This window comes from Rhinatrema bivittatum, chromosome 3 (assembly GCF_901001135.1).
Source record: "Rhinatrema bivittatum chromosome 3, aRhiBiv1.1, whole genome shotgun sequence".
Classification (NCBI taxonomy): Eukaryota; Metazoa; Chordata; class Amphibia; order Gymnophiona; family Rhinatrematidae; genus Rhinatrema; species Rhinatrema bivittatum.
In genome coordinates, this window is record NC_042617.1 from 338,897,711 (window position 1) to 338,910,027 (window position 12,317).

General features: G+C 47.2%; 1 protein-coding gene across 9 annotated transcripts in view; it reads left to right on the forward strand.

The window, feature by feature from the left end:
• Nucleotides 1-12,317, forward strand: part of ASCC3 (activating signal cointegrator 1 complex subunit 3) — a 1,498,074-nt gene that overhangs the window by 802,820 nt on the left and 682,937 nt on the right. For all 9 annotated transcript variants that reach the window (XM_029595363.1, XM_029595357.1, XM_029595354.1 and 6 more), the window contains one exon: nucleotides 4,880-5,014. In XM_029595363.1, the coding sequence (XP_029451223.1) occupies nucleotides 4,880-5,014 (135 nt within the window). The remainder of the gene's footprint in view (nucleotides 1-4,879; nucleotides 5,015-12,317) is intronic.

A 12,317-nucleotide genomic window follows, 5' to 3' on the forward strand; every position in this document is an offset into this window, starting at 1 on the left:
ACGAGAAATCTTGCTTCGTCCCATCTCAAACCTTATCTTTCATTGGGGCAGACTTGGACACCTTACAGGCAAAGGCCTACCTTCCGCTACAACGGGTCCAAACTCTCATGTCCCTAGCTCACCAGCTCCAGTCTCAAGACACTGCCACAGCTCGCCAATTCCTAGTTCTCCTAGGACACATGGCATCCTCGGTTCAAGTCACTCCCATGACCAGACTAGCCATGAGGGTAACACAATGGACTCTACGACAACAATGGATTCAAGCTTTTCAGCCTCTGTCCTCCATAATCACAGTCACACAAGCGCTGCGCCTATCCTTAACTTGGTGGACGACTCAGGTCAACCTCCTTCAGGGCTTACCCTTTCTTCCACCGGATCCGCAAGTTATCCTAACCACCGACGCTTCCCACATCGGTTGGGGGGCCCATGTGGACAATTTTCAAACCCAAGGGTTATGGTCCAACGAGGAAGCCGAACACCAGATCAATTTCCTGGAACTTCGAGCAATCCGCTATGCGCTCCGCACTTTCAAAGATCATCTCTTTCATCAGATAATCTTAATCCAGACGGACAACCAAGTGGCCATGTGGTACATAAACAAGCAGGGAGGCACAGGCTCCTTCCTTCTGTGTCAGGAAGCTGCGCAGATCTGGGCGGAAGCCCTCTCCCACTCTATGTACCTCAGGGCCACTTACCTGCCGGGAGTAGACAATGTATTGGCAGACCGGCTGAGCCGTGTCTTCCGACCGCACGAGTGGTCACTCGATCCTCTGATAGCGACCCTCTCTGTTTCACAAGTGGGGTTCTCCCCGCATAGACCTCTTTGCGTCCCCTCAGAACCACAAAGTGGACGATTACTGCTCTCTCATTCGGAGCCAGAACTCTCGGCCGAGGGATGCATTCTCCCTCAAGTGGACAACCGGTCTGCTCTACGCATTCCCCCCACTTCCTCTTGTGTCAAAGACTCTCGTGAAGCTACGCCAGGACGGAGGAACCATGATCCTGATAGCACCTTACTGGCCACGCCAAGTATGGTTTCCAATACAGGATCTCTCCATCCGCAGGCACATTCCTCTGGGAAAGGACCCGCATCTGCTCACTCAAAACGACGGATGCCTCCTCCATCCCAACCTCCAAGCCTTGTCCCTGACGGCATGGATGTTGAAAGGTTAGTCCTTCAGCCTTTCAACCTTTCAGATTCCGTTTCTCGAGTCCTGATAGCTTCACGAAAGCCTTCCACAAGAAAGTCTTACTCATACAAATGGAAAAGGTACACATCATGGTGCACTTCTCAGTCCCTTGATCCCCTTTCCTGTCCAATTTCCAAATTCTTGGACTATTTATGGCATCTCTCTGAATCAGGTCTTAAAACCTCTTCCATTAGGATGCATGTCAGTGCGGTAGCCGCCTTCCATAAAGGTGTACAGGGTGTCCCTATTTCAGTACAACCCCTAGTAACACGTTTTCTTAAAGGCTTGCTCCATCTGAAGCCACCCTTACGGCCTCCGGCCCCATCCTGGGACCTTAATCTGGTTCTTGGTCGTCTAATGAAACCTCCTTTCGAACCTCTGCACTCCTGTGAGTTAAAGTATCTCACATGGAAAGTGTTATTCCTTTTGGCTATCACTTCAGCTCGCAGGGTTAGTGAATTACAGGCCCTAGTTACCTATCCGCCTTACACTAAACTCCTGCAGGACCGGGCGGTACTCCGCACTCACCCTAAATTTTTACCTAAGGTAGTTTCTGAGTTTCATATCAATCAATCCATCATACTACCTATCTTTTTTCCCAGGCCCCACTCCAACTCTGGAGAACAGACCCTGCATACCCTAGACTGTAAACGAGCTCTAGCCTTTTACCTAGACCGTACAGTTTCTCACAGGAAGAGCACTCAATTATTCGTCTCTTTCCATCCTAACAAGTTAGGACAACCTGTGGGTAAGCAGGCTCTTTCCTCCTGGTTGGCGGACTGCATTTCTTTCTGCTATGAGCAGGCTGGCATTCCTTTCCAAGACCGTGTCAAAGCACACTCTGTGAGGGCCATGGCGACGTCAGTGGCACACCTTCGATCGGTGCCGCTTCCTGACATCTGCAGGGCTGCAACCTGGAGTTCTCTCCATACCTTTGCAGCCCACTATTGTTTGGACAAAGCTGGAAGACAGGACTCCATCTTCGGCCAATCTGTCTTGCGTAACCTTTTTCCAACCTGATGTACCAACACCCTTCCACCTTCCCGGTAGGGTGCGGATGCCCTTTCCCAAATTCCACCCCACTTGTACTGCCTGTTGCACGTCGTTGGGTGCATTTGGTGCAAGTCAGGACATCCTCAGCTCGGTACTCACCCATTTGTGAGGACAACCATCCTGCTTGTCCTGTGAGAAAGCAAATGTTGCTTACCTGATGTAACAGGTGTTCTCACAGGACAGCAGGATGTTAGTCCTCACGAAACCCGCCCGCCACCCCGCGGTGTTGGGTTCGTTTTGTTTTTACTTTCTAGGCACTGCCTGTAGCTTTGAAAATCAGACTGAAGGGAGACCCCTGCTGGCTGCAGGGTCAGTGCCTTGCTGGGCATGCCCAGTAGGGGCCAGTCAAAGTTCTGTTTAAACTTTGACAGAAGTTTTCCGTGGTGGGCTCCATCCTCGATGTCACCCATTTGTGAGGACTAACATCCTGCTGTCCTGTGAGAACACCTGTTACATCAGGTAAGCAACATTTGCTAAACCTGGTTATCTTAGACAGAGTCTATACGTCTTTCCCAGCTACATACATTAAATTATGATCTAATATCTCAACTGAATACCCATAGGCACAGAGAAGGCCTTCTAATTATTTTTAAACAGTTATTAAATTTGTCATGTTCCCATTGACTTTGCTTCCCCATAGAACTATTATTAGTTTTATCATCTGCATTTAATTTTTGTCTGGTTTACTGTTCTCCTGGACATACTGTATTGAGTGCCTTTCTTCTCTCAGTATTAATTTATGTACTGCTATTGTCCTTGGAGATTTTAACCTCCATATTGATGTGTTTCTCAGGGGTCAGCACGTTCAGCTGCACTGTTTAACATTTATCTGTCACCACTTTGTAAACTGTTATCTGGTCTTGGTGTTAATTACAAGCTATGTGCTGACAACATACAATTTTTTGTACCTGTGGCCTCTTGGTCTATCTTTCTTGGCTTAATCGCAATCTGTTTGTTTGTCAGCTATTAAATGTTGACATGCAAACAAACTGATTTTGAATGCAAGTTAGACCAAGTTAACTGTTCTGATTTGTCATATACTTCATGATACTCCCTCTAGTTTTATTTTTGAAGGTCCTACAATTCCATTTATTTCACAATCTGGGTGTCATTTTAGAATACCCAGCTAACAATGTGTCCTCACATCAGGACTGGTTGCATTTTGTTTTTTATTATTTTTGTTTTATTTGTTTAGATTTTCTCAATTGTCATTTATTTTCTAGGTTTTAGCAGTAACATCCAGACAAGGAAGTTTATGTTCATGAGGTTGGTGTGACCTATATGGAGGGACCATGGTTAAAACCCAAACTTCAGTGAGCATGGGGAGAGCAGATATATTTTGATGGGGGTTGTTATTTTTACAAAATCCATACTAACTTTGGGTGTACGCATTATTCCAAAATTGGAAATAAGACATAAAAGTGGGTGTGGGGGTTGACTTAAGTACTGATCTTGTAAAAATCAAAGTTGAAGATATCAGGATCAGAAATGGCCTATCGGGTGAAGTGGGAGTGGTCAAACCTTTGGAAATCCTTGGGACAGATATGAAGGGCAGTGTTAGATAAAGGGTTGAGAGGTCAGGTGAATAAGATAGCACGTGGGGAATTGCTCTCAGATTGCTATCAGATTTATAGCAGGGGTGGCCAACTTTAGTCCAGTCTGCCCAGTTGAGATTTGTCCACTTTTAAGTAGATGCATACATACTATGTATCAGGCTCCATAAACAGGCCAGATTTCCAGGATATCCACAATGAATATGCATGAGATATATTTGCATACAATGAAGGCAGTGCAGGCAAATCAATCTCATGCATATTCATTGTGGAAATCCTGAAAACCAGGCCTGTTTATGGAGCCTGATACATAGTATGTATGCATCTACTTAAAAGTGGACAAATCTCAACTGGGCAGACTGGATGAGCCATTTTGATCTTTATCTGCTGTCACTCACTCTGTTACTATGTTTTTAAATATTCTGTATAATGTCATTAACCAGCCTGTAATAATGATCTTCACAATTCTAGTATACCATGCAGACTAGTGATTCCACTTGTGTGGGAGAATATTTTGAAAGGTTTTGTACGTCTGTCGATCTGTCTATCTATATATCTGTCTATTGAGATAAATATTTAAACATTAGAGGGCCTGAAGTCATGTCAAAGCCCTGATAGGGACAACAAAATGTAGGGAACAATAGAGGTGTTGCACTCAGGCACAGGAAGGGAGAAAAGATGGCTGCACTATTGTACGTTATCCCATAGGGCCTAAAGCAACTGTAATTGCGTATGGGCTAATTTTTCTTGTTGCCTTCAGGCTAGCAAGATTTTCTGAATTGTCATCTGAGTTAAGGATAGATTAATAATGAGGAGAAAAAACAATGAGGCTAAAAAGAAATTTGAAAGTCACTAAAAGCTTTTGTGGTTTGTTTTATAAAATGACAATTGGTAATTGTATATAGTAATAAAGAGATACTATATGAATTATATTACAGAAGGCAAAGAGATGAGTCATTTTTAATCCATAATACTGCATAAGTGAAATGAAAGGAATTAATCTTGCAATAAGTAGATTTTTAAGAGATTTTGACTGCAGAGAATGTTTTCTTAACTAATATATTATTTCAATTTAATCTTTAGGTGATGGTATTTGTTCATGCCAGAAACTCTACTGTGCGCACTGCAATGGCTCTTCGAGAAATAGCCAAAAATAATGGTCAGATTTTATACTTTCTGCCAAGTCAAGGATCCGATTATGGACATGCTGAAAAGCAAGTAAGTGTCTTTTGTATATGTGCTTTATTATCCAAGGACAAGCAGAATGGTAGCCCTCACACATGGGTGATATGATATCAGATGGATCCTGACACAAAACTTTGACATCATAACTTCTAAAAGCTTTGAACATGACCCATGGCATGTGCAGCTATGGAAACTTCCCTGCATCCCATGCAGGACCCTTATTCTTATCATGTCTGTGGAGCCCACATCTCTCTCTCTCTCTCTCTCAGTGATTGTATTAATAGTTTCAGAATCCATAAGAGCTATTTTTCCTGGGCTTCATGAGATGTTTTTTCACCCTCTCATCTTCTAGGTAATTTTTTTCGTTTGTTTTAAGTTTCTTTCACCATCTTGCTTTATTTTTTTGTTGGCCACATGGTGCACTAGTTCTCACAGGACAAGCAGGATGGTTGTCCTCACAAATAGGTGACATCGAGGATGGAGCCCAACCACGGAAAACTTCTGTCAAAGTTTCAGGAACTTTGACTGGCCCCCTACTGGGCATGCCCAGCACGGCACTAACCCTGCAGCCAGCAGGGGTCTCCCTTCAGTCTTCTTTTTTCCGCGCAGCAGTAAGCCACGCGGTTAAGGAGCTCTTACCACATTCCTGACAGGAATTTCTTCAACTAATTTCTGAAGAAAAATTTGCCCCTCAGGGGTCTCCCCTCTTCAAATTTTGCTCCGCGGTACTTTTTTGCCGTTGTTTTTGTCGGCTACCGTCGAGTTCAGCCCTCGAGGCCTGTTGGCAGTCGACCGTCCCACGGCTAAATTTTTGGCCTATGGCCATGGCGTCGGGGTTCCGTCGGTGCCTGGACTGTACACGTACTATGTCCATCACAGACCCACATAGAGTCTGTGTTTTGTGTTTAGGGAGTGAGCATGATGTCCTGACTTGCACCAAATGTGCCCTAATGACACCAAAAGGTCGCAAAGCCAGAATGGAGAAAATGGGACTCCTTTTCCATGCTCACACTCCGACGCCATCGATTGCATCGACGTCATCGGAACCGGCACCATCAAAGTCTCACCATCGTCGACAGCCTCCTGGTGACCGCCTGCCATCGATGTCTCCGCGGCCATCGACTCCCGTCCCTTCCCCCGAAGATCGCGGGGATCGGAGAGAAAAACATCGCCATCGACGTCACAAGTCTCGGACCGTCGAGGAATCGAAGTCATCGACCTCAGTACTGTCCGAGCCTCCTTCGAAGAAGTCTCGACCAGAAGTGGCACCGTCCACTCCTGTCTCGCAGACACCGAGGCAACCCTCACCCCTTCGGGGTTTGGGAGCCGCGACTCCACCGGTGACGGTGGTCCCTCCGGCTCAGCCTCAGCCTCCCTCTCCTGTGGAGCCCGGGTATTGTTACCCCAGGTCTCCGGGTAGAACTGGACCGGCTGGTCCAGGAGGCCATCGACAAGGCGATGCATCGGTTCCAGATTCCTCAGGCACCGAGAGTGGAACCGGTCACCGACCCGATTCCAGCAGCACTGGCACCGCTGCTTGCCCGGATGGAAGCGCTTATGACTGCCCTTCCTCCGGTGATACCCGTGTCTCCGACAGCTATCTCATCGGGTGGAGAAACACCGTACCGAATTCCCCCTTCGGGGGTAGTACCATCGGTACCATGTCGTCCCTCACCACCGATACATTCCACGGGGGCGATACGTACATCAGCTCCATAGAGAATTTCGATGACGGCACCCATACCTTCGATGCCGACACCGATTCCTTCGATGCTGGCACCGATGCCATCGAGGACATTCTCGATACCCCCGGCAATTCCTTCGAGTTTCTCGGAGCCTCAACCGGGGCCTTCATGTATCCAACCCCCTCATGGTCCTACAGGTCAGCAACCTGATCCTTATGACACCTGGGGTGATGATACCTCCACAGACACCGATGATTTGCCTTCACCACCCTCTCCTGCGGGAAGTAGAAAGCGTTCTCCTCCTGAGGACCTCTCTTTCATAAATTTTGTGAAGGAAATGTCGGCGTTGGTCCCTTTTCAGCTTCAATCGGAGCAAGATGACAGGCACCAGATGATGAAGTTGCTCCAATTCTTGGATGCCCCTAAAGTCATCACTTCTATTCCAATTCATCAGGTTTTTCTGGACCTTCTAAAAAAGAATTGGGAATCTCCTGAATCTGTTGCTCCAGTAAACAAAAAAGCTGACTCTACCTATCTTGTACGTCAGCACCTGGCTTTCAGAAACCTCAGCTAGGCCACCACTCTGTTGTGGTAGAATCAGCTCAAAAGAAAGCTAAAAGAATAAAGCCACATTCTTCCATACCTCCTACTAAGGAAAATAAATTCCTAGATAGTATAGGTAGGAAAGTATACCAAGGAGCCATTCTAATTTCCAGAATAGCCTCTTATCAGCTATATATGACCCAATACAATAGGGTCATTCTTAAACAGATACAGGAATACTCAGATACCTTACCAGAGCAGTTCCAACCACAACTTCAATCCCTACTAAATAAAGGGTTTGAAGCTGGGAAGCATGAGATAAGAACAGCTTACGACATCTTTGATGCTTCCACCAGACTTTCTGCTACGGCCATCTCCGCAAGACGCTGGGCTTGGCTTAAGTCAACTGACCTTCGTCCGGAGGTTCAGGACAGGCTCTCTGACCTGCCCTGTCTAGGGGATAATTTGTTTGGTGAGCAAATTCAGCAAATCGTTGCTGAATTGAAGGATCATCATGAGACACTTAAACAGCTCTCATCCATTCCTTCTGACCTTCTAAACAGCCGTTCAAGAAGGACCCAAAAAAGTCCTTCTTTCGTCCACGGAAGTATTATCCCCCAGAAACCAAGTCTAGGTCTGCGAGGCCTTACCATAAATCTCAGTCTCGCCAGTCTCGAAAACAAAAGCCCGCAGCAGCTCCACAACCTGGCCCTGCATCGGGTTTTTGACTTTCAATTAGAGAGCAGTTGCCAAATCCCTCTTCCAACCATACCAGTAGGAGGTCGGTTAAGCCACTTTCTAGAAAAATGACATCATATCACCACAGATCAATGGGTGATAGCGATAATTGCACACGGTTACCACCTCAACTTCCTGACTCTCCCTTTGGACTCCCCAACCATGCAGGCGTGGGGACTCACCGATCGCTCTGTTCTTCTCGAGCAGGAAGTTTCCCTTCTCCTCCAGTCAAACGCTCTAGAACCCGTTCCTCCCTCACAACAAGGACTAGGGTTCTACTCCAGGTACTTTCTGATCCCAAAAAAGTCAGGAGGACTTTGACCAATCCTGGACCTACGGGCCCTCAACAAGTACCTTCACAAAGAGAAGTTCAAGATGGTAACCCTGGGCTCGCTTCTCCCTCTGCTGCAAAGAGGGGACTGGCTCTGCTCTCTAGACCTAAAAGACGCCTATACTCACATTGTGATAACTCAACCTCATCACAAATACCTCCGTTTTTTAGTAGGCCGAAATCACTATCAATACCGAGTGCTCCCTTTCGGCCTGGCATCCGCACCACTAGTTTTCACCAAATGCCTCGTGGTAGTTGCAGCATTTCTCAGGAAGGAAGGTGCCCACGTCTACCCCTATCTGGACGATTGGTTAATCAGGGCCCCAACCCAGCAAATCGCTCGGTCCTCCCTGACCTTGACAATTCAAACTCTACTTTCTCTAGGGTTTTTTGTCAATTACGAGAAATCCTACTTAATCCCATCTCAGACCTTATCCTTCATTGGGGCAGACTTGGACACCTTACAGGCAAAAGCCTTCCTTCCTCATCAACGAGTCCAAATCCTTGTGTCCCTAGCTTCCCAGTTGCAGTCTCAACACACAGCAACAGCTCGACAATTCCTCATTCTGCTGGGGCACATGGCCTCCTCAGTTTATGTGACTCCCATGGCCCGCCTGGCCATGAGAGTCATGCAATGGACTCTGAAATCACAATGGATCCAAGCTGTTCAGCCTCTGTCCTCCATTGTTCGCATCACCGATGCACTCCGTCTCTCTCTTGTCTGGTGGAAAACTCAATCCAACCTCCTACAGGGCTTGCCTTTTCACCTACCAGATCCTCAAATAATTCTCACAACCGACGCTTCCAACGTCGGTTGGGGAGCCCATGTAAACGATTTACAAACCCAAGGATTCTGGTCTCCAAAGGAAGCCAAGCACCAGATCAACTTCCTGGAACTTCGAGCAATACGACATGCTCTCAGGACTTTTCAAGATTGCCTATCGAACCACGTAATCTTGATTCAGACGGACAACCAGGTGGCCATGTGGTACATGAACAAGCAGGGGGGCACAGGTTCCTTTCTCTTGTGTCAGGAAGCTGCGCAGATTTGGGCAGAAGCCCTCTCCCGCTCCATGTACCTCAGAGCCACCTACTTTCCAGGAGTGAACAATGTCTTGGCAGACCGGCTGAGCCGTGGCTTCCAACCACACGAATGGTCACTCAATCCCTTGGTAGCGACCTCTCTTTTCCAGCAATGGGGTTATCCCCACATAGACCTCTTTGCGTCCCCTCAGAACCACAAAGTGGACAATTACTGCTCTCTCATTCGGAGCCAGCACTCTCGGCCCAGGGATGCATTCTCCCTCACGTGGGCAACCGGTCTGCTTTATGCATTCCCTCCACTTCCTCTTCTGTTGAAGACTCTCGTGAAGCTACGTCAGGACAGGGGAACCATGATCCTGATAGCACCGCACTGGCCACGCCAAGTGTGTTTTCCCATACTCCAGGATCTCTCCATCCGCAGGCACATTCCTCTGGGACAGGACCCGCATCTGGTCACTCAAAACGACGAATGCCTCCTCCATCCAAACCTCCAAGCCTTGTCCCTGACGGCATGGATGTTGAAAGGTTAGTCCTTCAAACATTTAACCTTTCGGATTCAGTTTCTCGTGTCCTGATCGCTTCATGAAAGCCTTCCACAAGAAAATCTTATTCCTACAAATGGAAAAGGTATACATCATGGTGCACTTCTCAGTCCCTTGATCCCCTTTCCTGTCCAATTTCCAAATTCTTGGACTATCTTTGGCATTTATCAGAATCAGGTCTAAAGACCTCTTCCATTAGAATGCATGTCAGTGCGGTAGCCGCCTTCCATAAAGGTATCGGGGGTATCCCTATTTCAGTACAACCCCTTGTAACACGCTTTCTTAAAGGATTGCTCCATTTGAAGCCACCTTTACGTCCTCCGGCCCCATCTTGGGACCTTAATCTGGTTCTTGGTCGCCTTATGAAACCACCTTTCGAATCTCTTCACTCCTGTGACCTAAAATATCTCACATGGAAAGTGTTATTCCTTTTGGCTATCACTTCAGCTCGCAGGGTTAGTGAACTACAGGCCCTAGTTACCTATCCGCCTTACACTAAACTCCTGCAGGACCGGCCGGTACTCCGCACTCACCCTAAATTCTTACCTAAGGTAGTTTCGGAGTTTCATATTAATCAATCCATCAATCCATCATACTACCTATCTTTTTTCCCAGGCCCCACTCCAACTCCGGGGAACAGACTCTGCATACCCTTGACTGTAAACGAGCTCTAACATTTTATCTAGACCGTACAGTTGCCCACAGGAAGAGCACTCAATTATTCGTCTCTTTCCATCCTAACAAGTTAGGGCAACCTGTGGGTAAGCAGGCTCTTTCCTCCTGGTTGGCGAACTGCATCTCCTTTTGCTATCAGCAAGCTGGCATTCCTTTCCAAGACCGTGTTAAAGCACACTCTGTGAGGGCCATGGCGACTTCAGTAGCACACCTTCAATCGGTGCCGCTTCCTGACATCTGCAAGGCTGCCACCTGGAGTTCCCTCCATACATTTGCAGCCCATTATTGCTTGGACAAAGCCGGAAGACAAGATTCCATCTTCGGCCAGTCTGTCTTGCGTAACCTTTTTCCAGCATAAGGTACCAACACCCTTCCACCTTCCCGGTAGGCTGTGGATGCCCTCTACCAAATTACACCCCAGTTGTTGTGCCTGTTGAATGCCGTTGGGTACATTTGGTGCATGATAGGACATCCTCAGCTCGGTACTCACCCATTTGTGAGGACAACCATCCTGCTTGTCCTGTGAGAAAGCAAATGTTGCTTACCTGATTTAATAGGTGTTCTCACAGGACAGCAGTGTCCTGTGAGAAAGCAAATGTTGCTTACCTGATGTAACAGGTGTTCTCACAGGACAGCAGGATGTTAGTCCTCACGAAACCCGCCCACCACCCCGCGGTGTTGGGTTCGTTTTTTCTTATGTTATTTTTCGGCACTGCCTGTAGCTTTGAAACAAGACTGAAGGGAGACCCCTGCTGGCTGCAGGGTTAGTGCCGTGCTGGGCATGCCCAGTAGGGGCCAGTCAAAGTTCCTGAAACTTTGACAGAAGTTTTCCGTGGTTGGGCTCCATCCTCGATGTCACCCATTTGTGAGGACTAACATCCTGCTGTCCTGTGAGAACACCTGTTACATCAGGTAAGCAACATTTGCTTTCTGGTGCTTCAGGGTGGCCCTGGCCAGATTTTGCCCAGCCTTTGAGTCGTTAATTTACCTTGCTTATTTTTCATCTAGACTATGGCTTAGATTTTGTCCCCTATGTGGCAAGGTTAGGACTTTCACACTTGTGATAGATTGGCACTTGTCTGGCAGTAGAGCCCGGTGTCTTCGGCTGCTCCCTGTAAGACTATGACCCAGAGAGAATGTCATTCCCAACAGGAATTCTTAGAGGGTTTTGGGAGATTGTCTGGCCAGTTAGCATTAGCGTCAGAGGCATTGATATCGGGGTATTCAAGACTACACCAACTTCTAGAGGTGCATCAGGGTGGTGACAACACCCCCTAAACTCCAAGCACAGGAAGGATTAAGATGCATCAGAATTGTGTCAAAATGTGATGCCAGGAGAAGGGGCATTCTTGTGGTGGCCATGAATCCCTTTGAAGCATTGCCATGGAAAGGAAAGATCATCATTGCAGTTCCAGGAATTGCTTCAGTCTTCATGTATGGGTGACTGATTAACCTCTGGTGCCCATGGCAGCCTCTCTTGCCTTCCAGTTTGTGATATCGCTGGCAGTTTCAAAGAGGGGTTGGACAGTAAATTCCGGGAGTCCCTAAAACACAGGAGCAGAGCATCAACATCAATGTCGATGTAGACTAACCTCTTGGCCCTTCTGGGAATCAATATCACGTGTCACTTAATCAATGGGAATGGTACAGTCTAAGGGTGAAATTGTATGCACAAAACAAGAGTGGGATATGGAGGTAATTGGATCTGATCACCTTAAGGTTGCCGAACAGGCGGATAAGGTGATGGCAAAAGCCAGAAAGATGCATGGTGCATAGGG